This window comes from Orycteropus afer, unplaced genomic scaffold (assembly GCF_000298275.1).
Source record: "Orycteropus afer afer isolate SDZICR_OR568_19922 unplaced genomic scaffold, OryAfe1.0 scaffold00179, whole genome shotgun sequence".
NCBI classification, from domain to species: Eukaryota; Metazoa; Chordata; class Mammalia; order Tubulidentata; family Orycteropodidae; genus Orycteropus; species Orycteropus afer.
Genome location: NW_006921766.1, coordinates 2,046,910 through 2,072,779, shown reverse-complemented (window position 1 = coordinate 2,072,779; position 25,870 = coordinate 2,046,910). Strand labels below are relative to the sequence as shown.

General features: G+C 40.7%; 1 protein-coding gene across 1 annotated transcript in view; it reads right to left on the bottom strand.

The window, feature by feature from the left end:
- Positions 1–24,055, bottom strand: part of LOC103202421 (heat shock transcription factor 2 binding protein) — a 271,770-nt gene extending 247,715 nt beyond the window's left edge. Inside the window, exons 1-3 of the mRNA XM_007947307.1 lie at positions 24,020–24,055; positions 22,548–22,698; positions 7,751–7,854 (exon numbers count right to left, since the gene is read on the bottom strand). Of these exons, the coding sequence (XP_007945498.1) occupies positions 7,751–7,854; positions 22,548–22,698; positions 24,020–24,055 (291 nt within the window). The remainder of the gene's footprint in view (positions 1–7,750; positions 7,855–22,547; positions 22,699–24,019) is intronic.
- Between the last annotated feature and the right edge of the window lie 1,815 nt (positions 24,056–25,870).

Here is a 25,870-nt window from a genome sequence, read left to right as displayed (position 1 = left end):
GATACTGCCTCGGAAACCCAAGGAGGGGTCGCTATGAGTCGGGGCCGACTTGACGGCACATAACAACAACAACAACAAGGTACAACAATAGGTCTTTATTCACCTGAAGCACAGAGGAAGAAGGAGAGGCAGGAATCAAAGAAGGATATGGAATGTGTGGCTAACTGCCTCCATGAACAACTGTCTCCTTTGCCATGAGACCTGATGAACTGAATGGTGCCCAGCTACCATTACTGAACATTTTGATCAAAGGTTCCACAGAAGACTCCTGGTCAAAAGGAAGAAAATGCAGAACAGAATTTCAAATTTTAATAGATTCTAGACTTTCTGGAGCTATGAAGGTTGGATGAACCCCTGAAACTATTGCCCTGAGATAATCTTTAAACCTTAAACCAAAAATATCCCATAAAGTCATCTTAAACTGTAAAATCACAGTTAAGCTTAACTTTTAAAAAATTCCTGCCCTGAGCTTAGTGGCTGGTGGGTTTGAACCACCAGCCTTCTGGTTAGTAGTCAAGTGCTTTAGCTACTATGCTACCAGAGCTCCTTGTTGTACCTTAGATGGCTCTTATAAGCTTACGCTCTTTTAAGAACTATCTATATGGGATCAAACTGACAACAGCAACTAGAAAGATTAGATAGGAACTTCAGCAGGCAATGAGTGTATGTCAATGAAGGAGAAACAGCTCAGAAAAGGAGGGTGAAAATGGTTGCACAAACATTAGAGAATAATGAACAATCAGCAAATTACCTCATAACATGGATGAACTTGGAGGGCATTTTGCTGAGTGAAGTAAGTCAATTATAGAAGGACAAATATTGTACGAGTCCACTATTGTAAAAAGTCAAGGACAACAACAACACGCTGAGTGAAGTAAGTCAATCACAAAAGGACAAATATTGCATGAGTCCATTATTGTAAAAAGTCAAGGAAAGGCTTACACAGGAAAGGAAATTTGCTTTGCTGGTTACCAAGGATGGGAGTGGATAAAAAGAGAGGGAAAATAGATGGATAGTTAAGAGACAGGTGCTCTATATGGGTGAAGGCAAAAGCAATATAGCAAAAGTGTGTGACTAGCACAACATCACTAAGGAAAAGGCAGACATGGAAAGGTACACGAGAGGTACAGACAATAAAGGCAAATACTACTGGATACATAATACTGCATTATCAGTGATAGCAAACACTAATCTATGGTTGAATACATAGGTAGACAGGCAAGAAGACTAGGTATAGATAGGCAAACAGGAATATACCCATGACCATACATCAGTTTGGCAGACAATATTCCTACATATTTATTTGCATGTGATATAAAAATATCCATATACAGTATAAACCTAACAGTGGGAATAGTTAAATTAACTTCTTAGCCACAACTAGCATCTTGAGGGAGTTAGTTGCTGGACCTGTGGGCTGGGGACCATGGTCATAGGAGACATCAAGCTCCACTGTCACAACATGATACACAAAATATTGTTCTACATCTTTGTTTGGTGAGTAGCAACTAGGGTCTTATTTTCCCTTCCTTCTTATCCAGCACACAGAAAACATTCAATAAACACTTCCTGTTGTGTTGTCAAGTCAATTCCAACTCACAGTGACCTTATGTACAACAGAAAAAAAAAAACATTGCACTGTCCCGTGTCATCCTTATAATACTTGCTTTGCTTGAGTCCACCATTGCAGCCACTGTGTCAATTCACCTTGTTGTGGGTCTTCCCCTTTTTCTTTGACCCTCCACTTTACCAAGCATGATATCCTTCTCCAGGGTCCCTCCTGATAAACATGTCCAAAGCAAGTGAGATGAAATCTGGTCATTCTCACTTCTAAGGAGCATTCTGACTGCACTTCTGGGACAGATTTGTTCACTGTTTTGGCAGTCCATGGTATTTTCAGTATTCTTCACCAACACCACAATTCAAAAGCATCAATTCTCTGGTCTCCCATATTCACTGTCCAGGTTTTACATGCACATGAGGTGACTGAAAATACCATGGTTTGGGTTAGGTGCACTTTAATCTTCAAAGTGACATCTTTGCTCTTCGACACTTTGTTGTTGTTGTTACGTGCCATCAAGTCAGATCCAATTCATAGCAACCCCTCCTTGGGTTTCCACGGCAATATCACTACGGAAGTAGACTGCCCAACCTTCCTTCCACTTGAACACTTTAAAGAGGTCTTTTGCAACACACTTGCCCAGTGCAATATGACATCTGATTTCTTGACTGATGTTTCCATGGGTGTTGACTGTAGAACCAAGTAATATGAAATCTTTGATAACATCAATCTTTTCTCCATGTATCCTGATATTGCCTATTGGCCCAGTTGTGAAGATTTTTGTTTTCTTTATGTTGAAGTATAATCCATACTGAAGACTGTACTCTTTGATCTTCATCAGTGAGTGCTTCAAGTCTTCTTCATTTGCAGCAAGGAAAGTTGTGTCATCTGCATATTGCAGGTTGTTAATGAGTCTTCCCCTAATCCTGATACTACATTCTTCTTCATACAGTACAGCTTCTCCGATTATTTGATTGGCATACAGAGTGAATAAGTATGGTGAAAGGATACAACCCTGACACACACCCTTCCTGATTTTAAACCATGCAGTACTCCCTTGTTCTGTTTGAAAAACAGCTTCTTGGTTTATGTACAGGTTCCTCATAAGCACAATTAAGTGTTCTAGAATTCCCATTCTTCACAATGTTATACATAATTTGTTATGATCCACACAGTCAAATGCCTTTGCATAGTCAATAAAGCACAGGTAAACATCTTTCTGGTATACTATGCTTTCAACCAAGATCCATCTGACATCAGCAATGATATCCCTCATCCAATGTCCTCTTCTGATTCCAGCTTGCATTTCTGGAAGTTCCCTGTCAATACACTGCTGCAACCATTTTGTAATTATCTTCAGCAAAATTTTATTTGCATGTGATACAAATATTGTTTGATAATTTCCACAATCTATTGGATCACCTTTCTTTGGACTGGGCACAAATATGGATCTCTTCCAGTCAGTTGGCAAAATAGCTGTCTTCCAAATTTCTAGGCATAGACAAGTAAGTGTCTCCAGAGCTGCATCCATTTCTTCAAACAAGTCAATGGATATTCTGTTAATTCCTGGAACCTCATTTTTCGCCAATTCCTTCAGTGCATCTTGGATTTCTTCCTTTAACACCATTGCTTCTAGATTATATCATACCTTTTGAAATGACTGAACGTCTACCCACTGTGGGTACAATGACTGTGTATTTCTTCTATCTTCTTTTGATGCTTCCTGCATCATTCAATATTTTGGCATTAGAATACTTCAATATTGCAACTCATGGCTTGAATTTTTTCTTCAGTTCTTTCAGCTTGAGAAATGATGAGTGTTTTCTTCCCTTTTTCTAATTTCAGGTCTTTGCACATTTCATTATAATATTTTACTTTTGTCTTGTTGAGCTGCCCTATGGAATCTTCTGTTCTGCTCCTTTATTTCAACACTTCTTCCTTTCACTTTAGATACTTTATCTTCAAGAGCAAGTTTCACAATCTCTTCTGACATGCATTTTGGTCTTTTCTTCCTTTCCCATCTTTTCAATGACAATAAATACTAGCTATTACTATTAGTATTATTGTTTTATTATTCAAAAACAAAACTAAATCAAACTGCCAAATTTTACCAGATATTGGAGAACAATTCTAGGTTTACGTAAGAGGAAATAATTTACACCATGCAAAAAGTAAAAATTAAGGTGTCATTTTTAAGAAATATTATGTAGTCTCCCCTGACATTATAATAAAATACAACAGGTTGTTTCTAAAATATCAGAAAATAATACCCCAAATTAATTACAAATGCTTCTGATTTAATATATCTATCTCCAATTATAAATGATTACCTGTACTATATTCTTTTCCAATATTATCATGAATTCTTATGTTTTGGAATTGTATAATCAATATCACTGAATTATACAAGTAGAAACTGTTGAATTGCCATATGTTTTCTTCAGCATATATTTTCATCACAATTTTTAAAAATCCAATTGTCCCACTATTTTCCAACTCATTCAGAACATAAATATTTAAAAATAAGATATCTTGAGGCTTAAGGGCTAGAAATACTAAGTCGGCTCCCTAAAAATGAATGGTTGTGGGACTTCTGGCAAGATGGAGGAAAAGGCAGACAAGCGACACAGACCCTCTTCAACAAAGAAAAGAAAAACCAGTTGACAGAGATACAGAAAATAATCCTGGATCCCTGGGCTTTGAAAGGAACTATACAGAAGTGGATTAGGCACCAACTAGTGAAAAAACCTGAACAAAAACAGTGAGTACAAAGACGGTCAGAGTTGCAGACTGTCAGCTACTCTGACAGAACCAATAGCCTAAATATTTCCAAGTGGTGTTGGGACCTGAGAATTGACCTAAAGATCAGCCCTGGTCACCCAGGGCTGCAGGGACAACTGTGCTGATGCCCTATGACAAGGAAGGGAAGCAGCAAGGAGGGAGACAACCTGAGGTGTTGACTTTCTGCCATCTGGAGGGTACAGCCATTTTAATTGTTTACATGCAGCAGCCATTTTGGATATTTAAAGTGACCAAGGGCACAGCCATTTTGAATGTTTACAAGCGGTGGCCATTTTGGAGATTTACAGTGATCAATGGTGCAGTCATTTTAAATGTTTACTAGCAGTGGCAATTTTGGATATTTGAAGTGACCAAGAGCACAACCATTTGGAATGTTGACAAGCAGTGGCCATTTTGGATATTTAAAGTGACCGAGGGCACAGCTATATTGAATGTTTACAAGTAGTGGACATTTTGGATATTTAAAGTGACTTGAGGGCACAGCCATTTTGAACTTTACAAGTGGCAACCATTTTGCATTTTTAAAGTGACAGTATTCTCATTCAGATTCCAGGGACCTAAGAATAGGCTCCATTTGCCAAGGTCGGCAGGGACATACAAGAGGCCGACAACAGGAAAGGAGACAGATGGTGAGTGTATAAGTGCTATCAACTACTGAATAGAGGAGCACATCATAGTACACTGCTTGTGTAGATAACATACAAACAAAACAAAGAAAATGAAAATCACGGGCAAGTCACTCCAACATATAATCACCAATTAAATATAAACACAAAAATGTCACAATGCCTCAGAGACAACGGAGCATCACAGTCCACAGTAAGAAGCAAGATAAAGCAGGAGAAACAAGGGACCAGAATATAGATCCAAAACACATCCCTGAGGAAGATGCAGCGTTGTAACTCCCTGATAAGGAATTTAAAAGAATTATATTTAGATATCTTCAAAGAATTGAGAGACAGATCAAGGAAAACACAGACTAGAAGACTAGAAGAGTTTGAGAAGAAACTACAAGAACAAAATGACAAAATAAATGAAAAATTAGAAATTATTTTAAATCTACAGATAGAAACCCAGAAGAATAATACTAAATTGTCAGAAATGGATAATACATTGAAAGGGCAAAAGAGTAGAATTGATACAATGGAAGACAGAATTAATGAGATTGAAGACAAATACCTGAATACTTCTTTGGAAAGGGATCAATCAGAAAAAAGATCAAAACGAAATGAGGAAAGCCTAAGGTTCATGTGAGATACCATCAAAAGGAATAACCTATGTGTCATTGGAATTCCAGAACAGGAAGAGGAAAATAAAACCACTGAGAAAATTGTCCAAAGTTTGTTGGAAGAGAACTTCCCTGATATGATGAAAGATGAGAATATATCCATTCAGGAAGTCCAATGAACCCCAAACAGGACAGACCCCAAAAGAAAAATCACCAAGACATATCATCATCAAACTCACCAAAACCAAAAACAAAGAAAGAATCATGAAAGCAGCACAAGAAAAACTAAAAGTTACATACAAGGGGCAACCAATAAGACTAAGCTCACATTTCTCGGCAGAAACCATACAGACAAGAAGACAATGGGATGGTATATATAAAACACTGAAAGAGAAAAATATCCAATCAAGAATTATATACCCAGCAAAATTGTCCCTCAAATATGATGGTGAAATTAGGACACTTCCAGATAAGCAGAAATTAAGGGAATTTGTTAAAAATCATACCAACCTTACAAGAGATGCTAAAGGGAACACTTTGGACAGAGAAGCAACAAAAGCCAACAACAACTGACCATTAGCATACATAATGATATAACCCAGAAACCAATCCAGCTATGGAAGTATCCAAAGTAACTAAGCCTACAAGATTGTAAACAGGGGACCAGAGACATCAATTGACAAATGAGGATAACTACAAACCAAAAAGAGGGAAAAAACTGTGTCATTACAGAACTTCTAAATGGTAGGGGCGTCAAGACAACTATAAGATAGAATGGACTGTTCTAAATTTGGGAAGAAAACTATAAACCACAGGGTAACCTCAAAGAAAAATGACAAACCTTCACATCAAAATAAAAAAGAGGACCAGCATAAATATTTATTAGCAAATACTAAAACAATAGCAACAAAGGAACTGATAACATGATTCATAAACAGAATGAGCTCAGCATAGAAAATTATACGGAACAAAGAAATCGACACCACAAAAAAGCACATGACAAAAATGACAGCAACAAATTCATATTTGCCCATAATTACATATCTGGCAAGGGACTTATCTTTAAGATTTATAGAAAACTCCAATGCCTCAACACCTAAGGAATTAACAAGCCAATCAAAAAATGGGCAGAAGACATGAATAGACACTTCACCAAGGAGGATATTCAGGTGGCCAGCAAATACATGAAGAAATGCTCACAATCACTGGCCATCAGAGGGATGCAAATCAAAACAACAATGAGATACCATCACACCCCAGCACTGACGGCAAGGTTCAACAAGACAGAAAATAACAAATGCTGGTGGGGATGTGGAGAGATTGGGACTCTCATACACTGCTGGTGGGATTGTGAAGGGATACAACCACTGTGGGAAGCAATATGGTGATTGCTTCTTGTTGTTGTTGTTATGTGCCATTGAGTCAGACTTGACTCATAGCAACCCCTCCTTGGGTTTCCGAAGCAGTATCACTACAGAAGTAGATTGCCCCATCTTCCTTCTGAGGAGTGGCTGGTGGGTTTAAACCTCCAGTCTCCTGGTTAGCAGTCAAGTGCCTTAGGCACTACGCGACCAGAGCTGGAATTGGAGATACCATTTGACCCAGCAATCGCATTACTAGGTATATATCCTAGAGAGGTAAGAACCAGGACAGGAACAGATATATGCACACCCATGTTCGTCACAACACTATTTACAATAGCAAAAAGATGGAAATAATCTACATGCCCATCAGCAGAAGAGTGGTTGACCAAACCATGATACATACACATAATGGAATGCTATGCAGTACTAAGGAATAATATAGAGTCTGCAAAACACCACATAATATGGGTGAACATGGAGGACATTATGCTGAGTGAAATAAGTCAATCACAGAAGGACAAATATAGTATTAGTTTGTTCTTTTGGAGGGTCAAGGAAAGGTTTATATATGGAGGGAAACTTTCTTTGTTGGTTGCCAGTGGAGGGGGAGTGGAGGGAACACTGAAAAAAAAAATGCACTGACCCACGTCACTTTAGTTTTGTGAATTTTACTGCACATAAATTATATTTCAATAAAATGCATTTAAAAAAAAAATGAATGGCTGTAAGCCAGCACCACTTTAGGACATGGCATGAACTTGGGAGTTTGGGGAATTCTATCCTTAAGCACTGTACCTTTTTCTCCTTCATGCTATCTGCTTGCACAGTCTCCAGGCGGGCTTTAAAGTGTTCACAATCCATTCTCAGCTGCTCTAATTCTTGTTCTTTCCTTTCTAGGTCTAGAAGAAAGAGACGTAAAAATACCTAAGATATAAAAATATTCAAGATATTTCAAACCACTAATCTCACCTAAGCATCTCCTTTACCTAATCTTTCTTAGAAAACTGTACTGATTCCTTAGGTACAATTATTCTGATTTTTCACCAATCCTTGAATAACCAATATTCTAAAAGTCTGGTATTTTACATTCTCTTTAGGTTTTAGCCCACAGCAGAAAGGATTTTTGTTGTTGTTGTTGCTTTATGTTTTACGTTTTTAAGGCCGCACTTTACTGCCAGACTTGTAATCAGGACTTGGAGAAAGTACATTATTTAAAGGACTACAGTCAGGGCTGAGAGCCCAAATGTCTCATGGCACAGACTTGTATCTTTTCCATAAAAAGCAGATGGCAGCACAGTGAGTCTTCGGTGCCAGCACTGGCTGATTCACAAGCAAGTCCCACCAACTGGCGGACTGACTCAATGGAACAACTGCACAGTTGTCAATGGGGGAGGGAGGCTTGGTAACCAAGATAAGAGAATGTCAGAGCACAAGGGCAGGAGCTCCATAATACTTCCTTCTTTACCACATTCTCTCAGCTGGTGACTCAAATGGCAAAACAAAACAGAAACTCATGTCAACAAATCTGAAATTAAAAGTATTACCAACTTTAAATAAAATACATTATGCTGTAGAAATATTGACATTCGGAAAAATCAGAGAAACATAATTCAGAATTTTAAGTGCACGAATATCAAGGGCAGAGAAATCATCAGTTTTTATGCTGACACATACCAAGATTTGAGGGGGAACATATGCTAAGACTTACAGTCTACTTTCTGCAATGCTTTAGCACAATGGTTCTCAACCTTGAGGAAGCTCTAGCACCACAGTGGTTAAATGTTCAGCTGCTAACCAAGAGGTCAGCAGTTGCAACCCACCAGCTACTCCACAGGATAAAGATGTGGTAGTCTGCTCTGCAGGAGCTCTGGTAGTGTAGTCCCTAAGGCACTTGACTGCTAACCAGAAGGCTGATAATTCAAACCCACCAGCCACTCCTTGGAGGGAAGGTTAGGCAATCTACTTCCATAGTGATTCTGCCTCAGAAACCCAAGGAGGGGTCGCTATGAGTCAGGTCCGACCCAATGGCACATAACCACCACCACCACCAATCTGCTCTGTAAAGAGTATAGCTTTGAAAAGGGCAGCTATGAGTTGAAATCAGCTCGACAACAGGTTTGGTTTTTGGTTTGGGTTCTCAAACTTGAGTGTGTATTAGTATTACCTAGAGGGTTTGTTCAAGTATAGATTGTTGGTCCCCACCCTGAGTTTCTGATTCACTAGGTCTGGAGTTGGCGTGGAAATGTTCATTTCTAACAAGTTCCCAGAAGACGGTGATGTTGCTGTTCCAGAACCACAACTAAGCATGACTGCTTGAAGCCAACAGCCTGGTCTCACTGACAAGATAAAATGCAGAGACTCCCTGATTTTCAGAGGTGGATCATGAGGCCTTTCTTCCTAGTCTACCTCAGTCTGAAGGCTCTTCTGGGACCTGTTTAGCATCATGGCAACACCCAGACCACCAATGAGAGATAGGTGGTGGCTACACATCAGATACACTGGCTGGGAATCAAACCTGGGTCACTAGCATTAAAAAAAAACTCACTGCTATGGAGTTGATTTGACTCATAACGAACCCTTCTCAGGTTTCCAAGGCAGTATCTCTATGGAAGTAGATTATCCAAACTTCCTTCCAAGGAGTAGCTGGTGGCTTGGAACTGCCAGCTTTCTGGTTAGCAGTCAAATGCCTTAGGCACTATGCCACCAGAGCTCTACAGAGGGGCAAAATTCTACCACTAAATCACCAATGAATGATCCTAGTTAAAAGTTGGAGCCACTGTAAAGGTGAGTTTAAGGAAACCATTCTGGAAGTAAGGATGCCTTCAACACCTAAGTTGAAAACCAGGATTCACAACATAGGATCCATAAACAGAACTTAAAAGCGTCTGTGAACTTAGATGGGAAGAATTTACATTTTATTTTACATGAACCCATAAAGGAAAGTTAGTATTTTCTTCAATTATGAATGTAGAAAACCAGCATTAGCAGTTTAGCAATACCTACGACTTTGAAATCATAGATGTTTTCTTATCATATTAGTATTACTGTAGATATTTTGAAATACTGTTTATGCTTATCAGTACTTTAAGATTATGGTGATTGTCAGACCTGCCATCAGATCTTAATATTTAATGTATGATTAATAACGTACGAGTATTATAATTTAAAAAAAAAAAAAAAAAAAGACGAAAGGCAGACCAAACACACAACTAGCAACAGCAAGCAAAAGAACCCAGGCTCAGGAACATGAAAAACCAAAAACTGGAGGGAGGCAGAAGGCAGCTGGTGTTAAGTATGAGTGGCTCAAAGAGCAGGCATCTGGAAAATAGAATATTACTCCATCCTGTTTGTTGCTGTTGTTGTTGTTAGGTGCCACTGAGTGGATTCCAACTCATAGTGATACCATGTGCAACAGAAAACAACACTGCCTGGTTCTGTGCAATCCTCACAATCATTGCTATGTTTGAGCCCATTGTTGTAGCCACTGTGTCAATCCATCTCATCAAAGATCTTCCTCTTTTTCAACGAGCCTCTAACCCAGAGGAGAAAAAGGTAACAGACACTTCCTCCAGTTAAAAATAGACAAAAGGTAATGGATGTGGCTTGATAACCACCAGGGTTCTATTTAGAAGGCAATGGAAAGCCCAAAGGAGAAATCTGTGGGAAACACCTGCAGTTATGAGGCAGGTATCTCAAAGCTTGGGAAGAAGAAATAGAGGCTGTCTCTAAGCTTCCTATAGCCTCTTTACCCTAGAAGTAAGATTAGAACCTAAGAGTAAATACTTGAACCAGTTAGACATTTTGAAATTGGCTGGCAAAACTTCACAAATGTCTCTTAGAAGCTAGGGTGAAGGAACTTTGGACTCTGTCTTCTCCCTTAAATCCAAGATTTCTTTTCTGCTCTTTTACGATTGATGTGTGACTTTTACTGGAATTCATTATTTTGTCTCATTAATCCTGGACATCTAAGAAACCAGCTCTCAGTCAAGTGTTACGCTGTGAAACACTACATAGATGCCCATTTACAATACTGTTAAATGAGAATGCATATTATTTATACATATATACACATGTATTATAAGTATGTATAAAATACATACTGCATATTATCACAGACAAAAGCAAGACAAAATGAACAAAAGGACTAAGATAAAATTATGGTGGTCTAAAAACATTTTCTTTGCAGTTAACTCTTATTTTATTTTTAAACCATATGTTAACTTGAACATGGAAAAGAAGGTAAGAAATTACAACTCTAGACCCTTACATTATGTATAAAAATCTGTAGGAATTAATTTTGAGCCCCTGGCCACAAGGTCTCCTGAAATTCTTCCACTGTGGCAACGTCATAGCCCCTCGTGCTACATAGCCACATATGACCTTAGTGTAGGTTACATAATAAAGAGACAGGGTTAAAACAATCCTATCTACAGCATGCAGCTCCATGAACTTAGAACTCAGCCATCAGAGACACAACAACCCCAAAGGCCCCAACCCAAAGCACACTCCCCTCTGCGGTACAAGGCCACCTCCTGGTGGCCAGATGGGGGTACTGCTGCCTCCTCTGAAACTTCCACCTTGCGTTTTCAACTTGGCCCATTCCCAACCCCCTAAAACAACTGCGAAGCAGAGGTTTTCATCTGTTTTGATTTCTGATCCATCCCAATGCCTAGAACCATACATGGTAACACTTCCTCTTTATCCATTCCTTTCTCATTTTGCTAATCCTTGAACAAAGAGAAGCATACAGCTACTCTGGTAATACATATTTCTCATTTTCCTATGAGTATATACTGCATTTGCAACTTTTAAAGAAAGTGACAGAAAGAGTGTGGACATATAAATGATAATTATATACAGTCAAGACACTATCTTACCCAGCCTCAGCATTAAGACTGGGCAGTGCTGTCACCAGATTAGACTGTATTTCCACTGCTAATTTTTCAAAATGGAGATGCTACCTCAATTTAACTATGTTAACTGAATGAAAAAGTGGCAAGGCCTAGAAAGACCACATAAATACAAACAACACAAATTACATGCCATTTGAACATCTATCTTCCAAAATCACAATCCTTTCTTGATGTGGTTGTAATAACACGAGAATGACAGTATCTCTAAATACTCACTTACAGGCAGGTACAGCTATGAAGAAGACAAGGATTTCTAAAACATTAATCAAAGAAATTAAAACTAAACAAAAGAGATCAATTACATCATCTAGCATGGTTATAAATCATCAATGGCTTCATACTAAAATTAAAATGTTTTTGACCAAAATAGCTCAGGAAAGACTCTCAAATCCAAAATAAGTCTTTTTAACAGCCATTAACTTTTACCTTCTCGTCATTCTCTAATCAGTTTAGAAGAGAACTTGGAATAAGTTACTAATGGATCCCATCTTTCTTGTGAGGTGAGATTTGCATAATAATCCAGGGTAACCTCCCAGGATTGTATCAAAACTCCCTATATATGTGACAATCAACCCTACAAGGAACCGGTCAAGAAGACAGTGGTATCCCACCAACTGAAGGCATCCCTAATCACACGGTCTTCCCAATTCACATAACCCAAGTCTCTAGAATGACTCTCCATCCTTCAAGGTTCACAGGAACTAATAAGAGTGGTGTGAGAGCTACCAAATTTGAAGCACATGCAGGTCTGTGCCCCCTCCCAACCAAGGATTCAATATATCATATATTCTGATTAATTCAGAAGTCCCTAGAAGGCCTGACATCCATGCTGAGCTTGATTTTAGAATCTAACAAATCCCCAGTGACACAGTAAGCAGGTTCCTCACTGCACCCTGGTGGATACAAAAAGGCATTTTTCCAACACACCAGAACTATCTTTCACTGCCTAACATGCCACATGTTCACCCCCTCTCTGAACTTGATTGAGACCAGTCCTACCTAGGATGCCCCTGTAACCTACATCTATGAAAACTCATTTCTCCTTCCTGACCCAATCCTAAATCTAACTCCCCCAGAAAGCCTCCCTGATCATCCTCTTCCTCCTTGTAATGCCTTTCCTCATTCATGAGGAATCTCTGACATACCTACTTACACTGTAGTCATTTGCCATCTCTTTATCTTCCCTATTGTCATGTCCTTAAGGATTAGGACCATCTCATGAATGCTTCTGGATCCCTCTGAGTAACTAGCAAAGAACTATTAGGCCTAAGGTCCCATGTCAGGTCAACATCCACAGCTCATGAAATCAGGGCTTCAAACTGGTTCAGTCTGGTTCAACCTCCTGCTGAGAATTTATATTTTTACCGCAGATATACTGAATCAGAATCTACGTTTTAACAAGAATCTAAAAGAATTACCTGGGGATCTTGTTAAGATGTAGATTCTGATTCAGTATATTTGGATGCTAATCAAAGGACTAACACTCTGCAGGAGAAAAATGTGGCAGTCTGCTTCTGTAAAGATTTACAGCCTTGGAAGTCCTATGGGATAGTCAACTAAGTCTCTTAGGATCACTGAGTCGAAATTGACTCAGTAGCAACAGGTGTGTTATTTTTTCAGGTTTGGAGTAGAAATCCAAATTCCTGTATAGAACGTTCTATTTTTACCCACAATCCTGCCTCCTTTCTTTATTTAAGTTATGAATATATATTCTGTCTTCAGGTTCTGCTTCTCCAGGCTGGCTGACTGTGGTGGGAGGTAGTCTCCTGCAGCCCAAAGACAAATGCAAGGTCTTTGAGTTGTTAAGAGTATAAACATTAATGAGTACAGAGAACCAGAACCTTACAAGATACTTATGGTCATGGATTCTGACATATCTTTTTAGATGGTAACTGACAGTCCCATAATAAACTTTAACTTAATGAACTATCTCAGTAGCTAAAAGTAGAATTCAACAAACCTATTCCCAACATTCTCTAATCTCACTCAAAGTTAAAAAAAAAAAAAGATTCAGACCCTTGTTCCATAAAGAACTCTCTTTCTAATACTTAAGCTTACTAAAGAAAACAGATTGACAATGTCTTTTAAAGATCTTGTCTTAGAGTAGACATTCTTACTTAGTAAACATCAATTATATAGGTTCTTTGGTCATGCAAGCAGTTTAAAGGTTGGCAGTTTGTACTCACTATGGGGAAAAGGCCTAGTGATCTGCAAAGATTACAGCCAAGAAAACCCTATGAAGCAGTTCTACTCTGTAACACATGGGGTCACTATGTGTCAGATCAATTCAATGGCAATCGGTTTGATTTCTGGAAACTTCAGTGATCCCCTTGGGAAATTTTCCATAGGTGTTCTAATATATAAATTAAAAAAGTGAATAAAATAAGAATATTCCAGGGTTTATCAAAAGTAAAAAAGAAAGAGCTTAAACACATTTGAAATCCTAGTGCCCATTCTACATCAACCACACAACAATTTGGGGTCAAAATTTTTAAGCAAACCAACACAGGGTGGCGGCAGAGAGTGGGGAGGGCATTGGAAGCAAAACACAAAAATGGCTTTTTTATTCCCCTTACACTTAAAAATGTGCATCTCTAAGCAAAGGATGACATTACAAAAAGGCTGCATAATGTATGATTTCCATTATGTGACATTCTGGAAAAGGAAAAACTTTGGAGACAGTAGAAAGATTAGTGGTTGCCATGGGGAGGCATCTAAATAGGTAAAGCACAAGGCACGTTAAAAAAAAAAAAAATTTGCTGTCGAGTCAATTCCAACTCCCTGGGTACTGCAGATGGTTAATGTGCTTGGTTGCTAACCAAAAGGTTGAAGATTCAAGTCCACTCAGAGCACCTTGGAAGAAAGGCCTGGACATCTACTTCTGGAAAATAAGCCACTGGAAACCCTATGAAGCATAGTTCTACTATGACATACATGGAGACACCAGAGCATTTATGGGGCAGTGAAGCTACTCCACATGACACTGTAATGGTGGATACATGAAATTATGCATTTTTCAAAACCCATGGAACTTTATAGCATGAAAAGTGAAGCTTAAAATACTATACGCAAATTTTAAAAATCACTTAAGAAGTCTGGCAATCCCAGAAAGGAATGCAGACTATGACAAGAGAACCTAACTCTATTACAAATGTACAGAACCACCTCACTGAAGGCAGCAAGGAGGAATGTTGCTGTAAGCTAATGGATCAGAAGTTATCTAAATTCAGGGGGAAGAACTGAATCAAGATCATCAACATCAGCATAAGGCAGATTCCTACTTCTCTGCTGGGTTGGATAATTCATTGCAATGGCCACAAAGAACTCACAAACAACACTCATGATTATGAGATTCATTAGGGAAGTGATAGGTTACAACTTAGGATCAAGACCAACTTGGCAGTAACAGGATACAGAATACAGTTCATCAATCAGGACAGCTTCCAAGCAGGACAGCTCTGTTTTTCAGCCATGTCTGCAGGCAGGCCGCACTTCTTGGCCAGGCTAGCTTCCTCTTAGCCAGGCTAGCAAGCCCTTCTCTCAGCCATGCTAGCCTCCTCTCTGCCTCTGCCCCTCTCAGGCAAATGTTACAGCTCTTTAGCTGTATGAACAAGTGCTCAGAGGCACCCCACTCTGCCAACAAGCCTCCTGACCAAAGGCACTTAGCTCTCTCACTCAGGTGCTTAGCAAGCCCACTACAGCCACCTCACTCCATAAGCCAAGAAGCCCACCACAATCACCTCATGCTAGTCTCCTGATTCTCACTGCTCATACTGCTTGCACTGTCTCATGCTGTCTTGTGCCATCTCACACTGTCTCCAGTGTCCAAAACACATGCTCTGCTCCAGGTTATTCTTCTTGATAGTAGTAAGGTCCCCATCAACCTCTGTGGAATGGCTCTTTTATAAGCCTACTCCTCCTACTAAGACCACAAACTGACCAATCCCCTCTGTATACCAGTCACCTAATTTGCTTAGTTATCAACCAATTTTCACAAAGGTTTTATTTATCTTAATTGCATACTAAATTGTCCAATCTCTTTGCAAGACTGTGACCTAGCAAATCACCTTGGCAGACTTACAAACCTAGGGCTAGAAAGGTCATATATATAAGAGAAACCCATTGCACTACAGGTGTTAACCAAAGTAACCTTAAAAATGAGTGGAGTCTGTCAAACTAAGGCAAAAGGAACTGCACATAATACTGTACTCTAGTTGATAAAGTTGTTTCTCATGAGGGTATGAGTTAACAATTCTGACACTGCTATACATGAGTTGGAGACAACTCAATGGTAACTAACATCATAAGACATAAGCAGCACTCTCTCCACTTTATAAAAACCCTACAACCTCAGTTAGCAAGCAGAAGATGACTCCCTATACCACTATGCTCCTACTGATGATCCCAAAGAGCCATGACACCCTGTCTTCACTCCATCACAGGATTAGTAATTTCTTCACAGTAATGTTGTAAAATGAGTCCCTCCCTCCCAGCTACACAGCCATAACGTCATGTACTAAGGGAGCACGTACCACCTTCCTCGATGACCATTATTAATTCTCCTTAATCTTCTGCCCCATCTCCAAACCTCTCCTGTACTCAGGTACAAAAATCATTCTGCTGACAATATAATTTTAATCAGCATTCTGATGTCATTCCCATGTGGTAACTTCTAATTGCCTATCATCTCAGATTAAAAACACCTAATCCACAATCATTTTGTTTTCTATAACCTGCTCACATTAACTACTCTCATCTCAGCTATACTCCAATCCTTGCTCCACATATGAAGCAAAAAACTAGTTTCTTAGCTTCAATTCTGCTCACTCCTATTTGCAGCTTTCATTCAAGCCATCCTGCTAGCCTCAAACATCTTCCCCTCTTCCTTCTGATAAATTATGCCTCTCTCCTCAATGCTCATCTATTCCCTAAAGATCCTCAGGCAATACCATCATCTGTATTATTCCAAACTCCACCACTTACCTTGCCCAGTTTCCCAAAGGTAGTTACTATGTTAGAGTCAGAATCAAGCCTCATTCACTACTTGGCACTTACCCTGGCAATTGAAATCCGTTGGCAAGCTCATTAAGTTACTATATAGTCTGAGGCCCCCACCCCAAGCCATCAAAACACATCTACATCTACACACTAAAAGAAGCCACTCCTCACGTACGGTCTATGGTTTCTCCACTCCTTCCCAGCCTGCATTCATTCACATTTTTAGGATGCCCTTCACCACTGCTTAAGATGGCACATATCAAACTCCAGAAGCAAAAGCTTTGGTACTGAGAGCCAAGAACCCTACAGGACCACAGGGTGGGAAAAGTGTAGAAGAACCAAATCATCAAACATCTCTTGCTGCCACAGTGTGATCTTTGAATTTCCTCTGGAGTGGTCTATTCTTAGAGCCACAGCCCATGTGACTAATTAGGGAACACAGGCCCTGGGAAGGGCCAGGGAAGACCATTAGAGCTAAGCTTTACAGAAAGAAAAAGGGGAAAATATTTGTTTTCCTTGGGTTTGCTCCCTATCACCAAAGTGGTAAGACCTCAAGAGGTGAAATCAGGGGAAAGATACCTTCAGAAGCCCTTCTCTCAGGACAGTCTGCTTCTGCAAGATTTACAGCCTTGGAAATCCAATGGGGGTCACTATGAGTTGGAATCAACTCGAGGGCAGTGAGTTTGGTTCTGGTTTACAGGTGGACAGGTAGGGGGAATTATGAAGAAGAGAGACAATACGAAGGAGAACTCCCAGTTATCTAGGCTGGGGGTGATGCTATTCATTGATGGGACTCTGAAGGCAGACCAATTTGGGATGGGGGAAGGGTGGCAGCAGAAATCATAAGTCAGACATGAGAAAGTAAACATTAGTGTGCTCTGAGACAGTGAAAATGTGTCTTGTCGTTTCACAGGCTGCGATAACAGACACAGCTAGAGCCTGTACAAAGTGAGCAGGAAGCAACATTTCTGCTAAGGACATAGTGCAGCTGTAAAGTACCATAATGACCCCTTCTTGTGAGTGACTGCTGACTTCTTATTCATTGAGAAAATGTATCCTCTAAAGTCTCAGCCTAACAGGAAGATTGATGTTTGAAATTATACCAGTAAGGAGGAAACATCCCACTCTTGCCTGGAAGATCTGAGTCACTTTGACAGAGAAACAGCCTTGATTTTAAACTAAATGCAGAGAGCTTCAAATACAGGATTTCTAGATATGTTCCATCTTTACTTTGTAGTTTTCAAGGAAATGGGACCTGAGTCCCTTCCAGTCAGGCCTGATGTTGACCCTTATATACAAAGCTCTACTTTGCTATGAGCCATCAAAACACTGCTTCATTTACATTTCACCTAAACTCTTCCTTCCCCAAAATCCAATAACTCTTTCCTTTTCTTTGTCTAGTGAGAGGCCCCACAGTTCCTCTGCTGCATGGTCTCCCTAATTGCAATGAGCCAATAAACCTTTGTTGGACCACAGGTTTGTTCCTGATGAGCCATTCTTAGACAAATTAGGACAGACATTCAGAATTTTAAATGATTGTAAAACAAGCAAGAAAAATGCCAATTAGGAGTTACATATAAGGGTCCTGAGCTTGGAGGAGAGGTTTGGGCTAGAGAGAGATCTAGGAGCCACAGACATCAAGGTGATAATTGAAGTTATATGTACCTGAGATTGCCTCAAGAGAGACTGTGGAGTGAGAAGAGATGAGGCCTGAGCCACAAGCTACTCCACTATCTGAAGGCTATTGAATAGAGATGAATCAGTAAAAGACATTGAGAAGAAATTGCCAGACAGATCAATAAAAATAGGTGACTAACTACATGGCCCAGGGAAGGTCAGAGCTGCCGAACAAGACCTCCTGAAGCCTGGCTTGGCTTTGTTCAAGTCACCACAGATTGTTTGTGGCCTTCACTTCTGTAATCAGTACAATCTTATCTTGGCAGAGGGACTGATCACCAAAAGACTGACTCATGCTCAGCAACTCGTTGTGCTGTGATCGACAGGGTTTTCATTGGCTACCCTCACTGGATGATCAGAAAGGAAGACAGAAGAACTGGTGTAGTCATACTGTGGTGTTGGCAAAGAATGCTGAATATACTTTGGACTGCCAGAATAACCAACAAACCAGTCTTAGATGAAATACAACCAGAATGCTCCTTAGAAGCAAGAATGGAGAGACTCTGATACTTTGGAGAGACTTCACTTACTTTGACCACGTCATCAGGGAAGACCAATTACTGGAAAAGGACAGCAGGTTTGGTAAAGCAGAGGGTCAATGAAATCTTGGAAAACACTCAATGAAGGAGAAATCTATAGATTCAAACATAGCAACGATCATGAGGATGGCACAGAAACCAGCAATGTTTCATTCTGTTGCACATAAGGTCACCAGGAGTTGGAGTCAACTCAATAGCAACTACCAACAACAAGCAAGTCATGAGACCCTGATGTATTTTTCAGAAAGCCAGTTTATTCTTTTACAGCAAGAAATACAACCAACCAGTAGACTTGTTTGTTCATGCTCATTGGTCAGCATTTTCCTTCCCTGAGGACAAATGCATATAGGACAAATTACTCTCAGAAGGTGGTTGGATGAGTATAGTATCAGAACTAGGGACTCAAGAAGCCTTGGAGTTATATGGAATGCAGCTACTGGAATACATCAGCTCGGGTCCCAGTGAGAATCAGAAATCAACTGAGATGTCAAGAGACTTTAATGAAATGACTACAAAGGTGAGAAAAGAAACAAAGGAACCCACAAGGGATGGTGAGGCATGAGCAACAGCCCTACAGCTGAAGGAATTAAAGGAAAAATAGTGTTACTAGAGCCCATTAGAGGTGGGACTATGGAGGTGGCCACTAGGTAGGAGACACAGTTGTGGAGGGCTGTAGCTACTGCCAGAGAAAAGAAGTACAACAGGGAGGGAGCAGGAGGAAATACCTCAACCTCTCTCTTCCCAGTGATGCCTCCACTGATCCCAAATGGCTAACAGCCAGCCAGCACAGGAACCAGAGGTTTAGCCTGCAGGGGCCTGCCTCCCAGAGCACACCACAGGGAACAGAAGGGAAGCCTAATCTGAGGACTTGAAAGAAAACAAGCAGGGTGTGGTGCTATGTTGTTGCTGTGGTTATGTGCGGTGGAGTCAGACTCACAGCAAACCCTTCATGGGTTTCCAAAGTGGTATCACTACGGAAATAGATTGCCCAACCTTCCTTTCAAGGAGTGGCTGGTGGGTTTGAACGACCAGCCCTCTGGTTAGCAGTCAAATGCCTTAGGCACTGTGCTACCAAAGTTCCTGTGGTGCTATGGTAACCATGAACATTCTCTCTTCTAAATGGATATTTCTGACCCAGATTTATTTGCACAAACCAGAAACTTGTATTCTTAAGTCAAGGAATCTTCCTGTCCAGACTAGTGCTAAAGCACTACCTGGGCCCCTAGATACACCTTTTCTAGAGACCATACAGTGATAGCTAATAGTCAGATGCAGGATGGTGAGTAAGACTTCGCCATTGAAGGCTGACTGAGTTGTAATTCAGTGCAATTAGGCAAATGATGAATCAGTCCTAGAGTATCTCCAAGAATGTGAATTGGCTCTTAGACTAATATTTGACATAACAGCTTAGCTCAAATCACAAGTAAGGGCTTGATTTTTAGGATCCTACTGCCATCGAGTCGGATCCAACTCATAGTGAACCCTCCTTGGGTTTCCAAGGCAGTATCACTATGGAAGTAGATTGCCCAACCTTCCTTCCGAGTAGTGGCTGGGGAGTTTGAACCACTAACCTTCTGGTTAGCAGTCAAATGCTTTAAGCAAACTATGAAATACTTCTACAAAGGAAGAGAGGTAAAGAGAAAGAGAAGCTGGTAAGATACTTGAAAAAGTTTGCAATTCTTCCAATACCAATTCACCTATACAACTTATATTTAAGTTACTCATTTGTGGGCACCTCTCTCTCTTCTATTTTATCTAGGGCTTCAAAAGTGTTCTTCTCAGTTCAGTCATGGCTAAGGAAGTGAAACCAGAACAGATCTGAATTTTTAAAATTTGAGTGTACCAGAATGATAACCAGAATGGGAAAAACCATGGGTTGAAGCCCTGCTAGAAACTTAATGTCACTCTTAGAAAACAAGAGCAGCATCAGCACTATTTACAATAGCAAAAAGATAGAAACAACCTACATGCCCATCAACAGAAGAATGGATAACCAAACTATGGTACATATGCACAATAGAATACTATGCAACACTAAAGAATAATGTAGAATCTGCAAAACACTACATAACATGGATGAATTTGAAGGACATTATGCTGAGTGAAATACATCAATCATAGAAGACAAACAGAGTATTAGTTCATTATTGTAAAAAAGTTAAGGAAAAGTTTATATATGAAAGGAAACTTTCCTTGTTGGTTACCAGGGGTGAGAGGCGAAAGGAGGGAACATGGAGGGGGAAAAAAATGTATTAACCCATGTCACTTTAGTTTTGTGCGTTTCACTGCATATAAATTATATTTCAATAAAAGGTATTTTTTTAAAAAAAAGAAAATAAGGGCAGCACCTAGGTGCAACGTGTCTCTCTTCATCTAGAGCAAAAGAATGAAGAAAATCAAAGACATGCGGAAACAATTAGTCCCAGGGACTAGCAGACCATGCGAACCTCAGCCTATATGACCATGAGCCCAGAAGAACTAGATGGTGCCCAGCTACCACTGACAACCACTCAGAAAGGGATCAGTGCAAGAGATCCTGGATCGAGTGGGATAACAATGTGGAACAAAACTCAAAATCATTAAAAAAAAAATTAAAAATTAAATACCAGGTTTACTGGTCTGATAGAGCCTTGTAAGACCCCTGAGACTATGGCCCCTAGTTACCCTTCAGGTCTGCAATTGAACTCATTGCCATGGCTTCCACCACACAGGATGAACATTTACATCAGGTACATACACTCACTAGAGTGATCAATCATTGAAGAATAGAAGGGCAGTTTGCACAAGGAAACAGCTCAGGGGGCAGGAATGCACAGGAAAGAATAACACAGGGAAAAGTTAACTACAAGGAGGAAGTGGGAAGAGAGCTGTTACATTATGAGGAAATGCATTCAATGCATGAAACAAAACATGTATGAACTGCTGTATGGAAAATGAATTTGCTCTGTAAAATTTCACCCAAATCACAATAAAAATTTTGAAAAAAGAAGAAAGAAAAAAAGCATAGTGTATTTGTTGCATAGCAACTAAATCTCTCACCCATTGGATTCTGAGCAGTCAGAAACAGCAGTGCCCCACTCAAAGATGGCAGCCAAACATGCTTTGAACGTGTATCACTCTCCACATCCTACCAATAATCCAGTATCATGCATTAGGTTCCCAAAGGGTCACCATGTCTCTTCCAAGTCTTCCATGCCAGGGCTTCAACTGGGTAATTCTTCCTGTTCCGATTATCATTCTAGATCAGTCAAATTTTAAAAATTCTAGTCTACTCTGGTTTTCCTTCATCAGCTATGACTGAACTGGTTAGAAGTGGTTCAAAGCCCTGGTTTTACCTGATTCACTAACATGTAATTATAATGCCTGTAACAGTATCTTAAAATTTGTTTATGTAAGGTGATAATACAGCTACTGGAACAGACTGTTGCCATCACCAAAGACTGCTAAAAATAGAGTAAGACTCACTTTTCTCTACAATCTTTAACTTCTGGAAGCTTTCCAGTACCTCCCCATTAAGTATTCTGGGTAAGAAGTCCCGTATTTGCATCACTTCAGTTGTCAGCCGTTCCAGGTCCTTCTTTCTGACTTTAACAAATTCTTCTTTAGTTCCCATGTGCTAAAAGAACAAGCAGACCTTAAGATTATTAAGTTTCTCTTCAGATGACTAAAACCAGACACTTAACTCAAAAAACCAAACCAAACTCACTACCATCGAGTCAATTCCAACTCATCACCACCCTACTTGCTCCATCTTCCTTTCATGGAGCAGCTGATGGGTTTGAACCTCCAACCTTCTGGTTAGCAATCAAATGCCTTAGGTACTACACCACCAGAGCTAGCTTCCTTTTAATCATGCATAATTGTTTCAAAAGCATGTCTTTTCTAGTGTATCCTTTGCTACCCTATGTATATTACATTTTGAGCTGAAGCCCAAACCTTCAAAAACAGAAGCCAATAGAGAAGAAAAATAGTGCATTTTAGCCCTAAAAACTAAGTAAAATGCCAGCACCTTTTGTTATCATTTCAGCACCCAATTAATCAGGAAGAAAGGAAATCACCTCTACTGAGGTTCTGCTAAGAGTTCTGGGAGCTCTGGTAGTGTAGTGCGTAAGGTATTTGACTGCTAACCAGAAGCCTGGTGGTTCAAACCCACCAGCCACTACTCTGAAGGAAAGTTGAGCAATCTACTTCCAAAGAGATAACACCTCAGAAACCCAAGGAGGGGTCACTATGAGTCCAATGACTCCACGGCAATGAGTTTGCTCTTTTTTTGGTTTGTGTTAAGGGTTACAAGCCCTTTGCTGGTCATCTCATTTAATTCACCTCAACCATCTAGGTTGTCGAGCAGTAAACATAAGTACAAACGGCACATGTTACTTCCTGATGTACCACACTTAATAAGGAGTAGACCAGGATTTAGATCCAAAAGATACACACTTTCTCCTCATCACATGCAAGGGAAGTTGCACCTAAGCAACTCACAGAAGATTAGATTCTCTAAGCCTTACACTAAACCCTGAAACAAGGGTCTGTCCAGGGCCTTCAGATGAAAACTAGACATTCCGATGTTATAAAGAGACTCATCACTCATTCCACTGTTTCAACTCCATCTTCACTTTATTCAACCTCTCATCCCCAATCTCCTAGTTTCTAACCTTTATTCTCTACTTCCATATCCCCCACCAAGATGTGCACTCGTGTTGCTTTCTCAGATGGAGATGCCCACAGGCCTCACTGGGCAGTTACATCATGCCTGAGTCCTCCACCCCCGCCCGGGTCAGCCCACGCCATCTGTGGAGAAGTCTGGCTAGATAAGTTGCCAGACCTACAGGACCATGCGAAGGTGAGCCGTTCCCTAGATCAGGGAGGCTGCAGTACAGCACAAGGAAGCACGTTGCTACAGCTAAGACACGTGGGGCGCGTGCCTCACCACTGACCCGGCAAGCTTCCTCAGCGATACAGGTCTCACCCATGGCCGCTCCTGCTAACTCCTGCGACTGCGCGGCGCCGTCTGCCGCCTATCGCTGGAAAGCGCGGGAACCTGCTCCGCTAAGGATCAGCTACGGAGAGTCACGAGGCTCAAACGTGGGTGCATTTAGGGCGCATGCTAGGCCCAGGGCGTGAATGGTAAGTTGGGCAAAACCAATTTCGCTCTTCCGGCTTAGTCAGAGTTTGAACCTTGAGAACTGCAAAGAAGTGAGATGCAAGTGTCAAGTAACAAAAATCAATCTCTAGCAATTAATGCTGGATGAAGGGGCGGCTGGGTTCAAATGGACACAATGTGTCCCGGAAACGATCCGCCCCGCATTTCTGCTCTCTAAAACCAAAACCAAACCCACTGCCATGAGTAGATTCCAACTCATAGTGACCCTGTAGGACAGAGCAGAACTGCCCCATAGTTTCCACGGGGGTAAATTTTTACAGAAGCAGACTGCCTCATCTTTCTCCAGAGTAGCTGTTAGGTTTGAACTGCTGACCTTTTGGTTAATTGCTTTAACCACTACCTCCTGCTCTCTAACCTTTCTACTAAACGGTTTAATCTTTCTCAAAAGTGTTCTTCAGAAGTCTACTCATATATTTAAAAAAAAAAAAAAAAAAAACTCCCATGAGTAGATTCTGACTCATAACTTTCCCTGCAGGACAGAAGAACTACCCCCATAGGGTTTACTGAGCTGAAATCTTTAGTGGAGCAGATCACCAGGTCTTTTCGCTCATAGAGCAGCTGGTAGGTTCTAACTATTGATCTTTTGGTTAGCAGCTAAGTGCTTATTTAAGCTAAGTGAGTGAAATCACCAAAAAACCCAACCCACTGCCACGGAGTGGATTCCGACTCAAGGAAACCATATAGGACAGAGTACAACTGTCTCACAGGGTTTCCAAGGCTTTGATTTCTTACAGCAGATTGCTTCATCTTTCTCTTGCAGAGTAGCTGCTGGGTTGGAACCCCTCATCTTTTAGTTACCAGCCAAATGCTTTAACCTGTGCCACCAGAACTCCTTAGGTGAAGGTCGACTGTACATTTTGAGAGGTCACCTAGTCCATTAACTTGGCACATAGTTAATTCACAAAACATAGTAAGCCCTATGGTTTTAAAATTTATCCAAAGATGTTAGCAAGAAACCAACATTTTTCCATATCCGACCATATAAGCGTGTGGATGTTTTCCAGGCCTGACGGAAGCTGATATAAAGACGAATCCGTTTCCACAACACTGAAACCCCTACACTTGCGAAAGAACACAGAGCATTTTCTGCCAGGGAAACCGGAGAATCGCCAGGCTGTAAAGGGTAGCCTTTAATATGGGCCATTGTCGGGCTTACCCTCCAGGAATGTTTTGCTGAATATCCTGTTAAGACATCCGCAAGGAAGGCAGTCTTTCCCAATCTCGACTCTATCTAGAGTGGCCCAAGGAGTTCAATACAATTAAAAACAGCGTCACCGAGCTGTGTAGATCCTAGGAGGGCTGCTGATCTGACGGGGTTTTTTGTTAAGTGGGCTTAAAGATTCTAGACCACTTAAAAATAGCCATCTGGCTTGGCCTGGCCAAGACCAACCCTAGCCAACTGTGCCGTCAACGTTCCTGCGCGTGTTTTGAGTTTTGGCGACCAAAAGGGTGTGAAAGATCTCAGGAACAACTCAAAAGCGCGTGGGCCGATGCGAGCAGCAGCCAAGAACTCCGCGGAGCTCGCTCCCAGAACGCGCTGCGAACCCCCGGCCGCGCCTTTGTGACATCATTAGCCCGCGCGCCTGCCGCACACACCGCGCGCCAGCTGCTAGCCCGGCCTGCG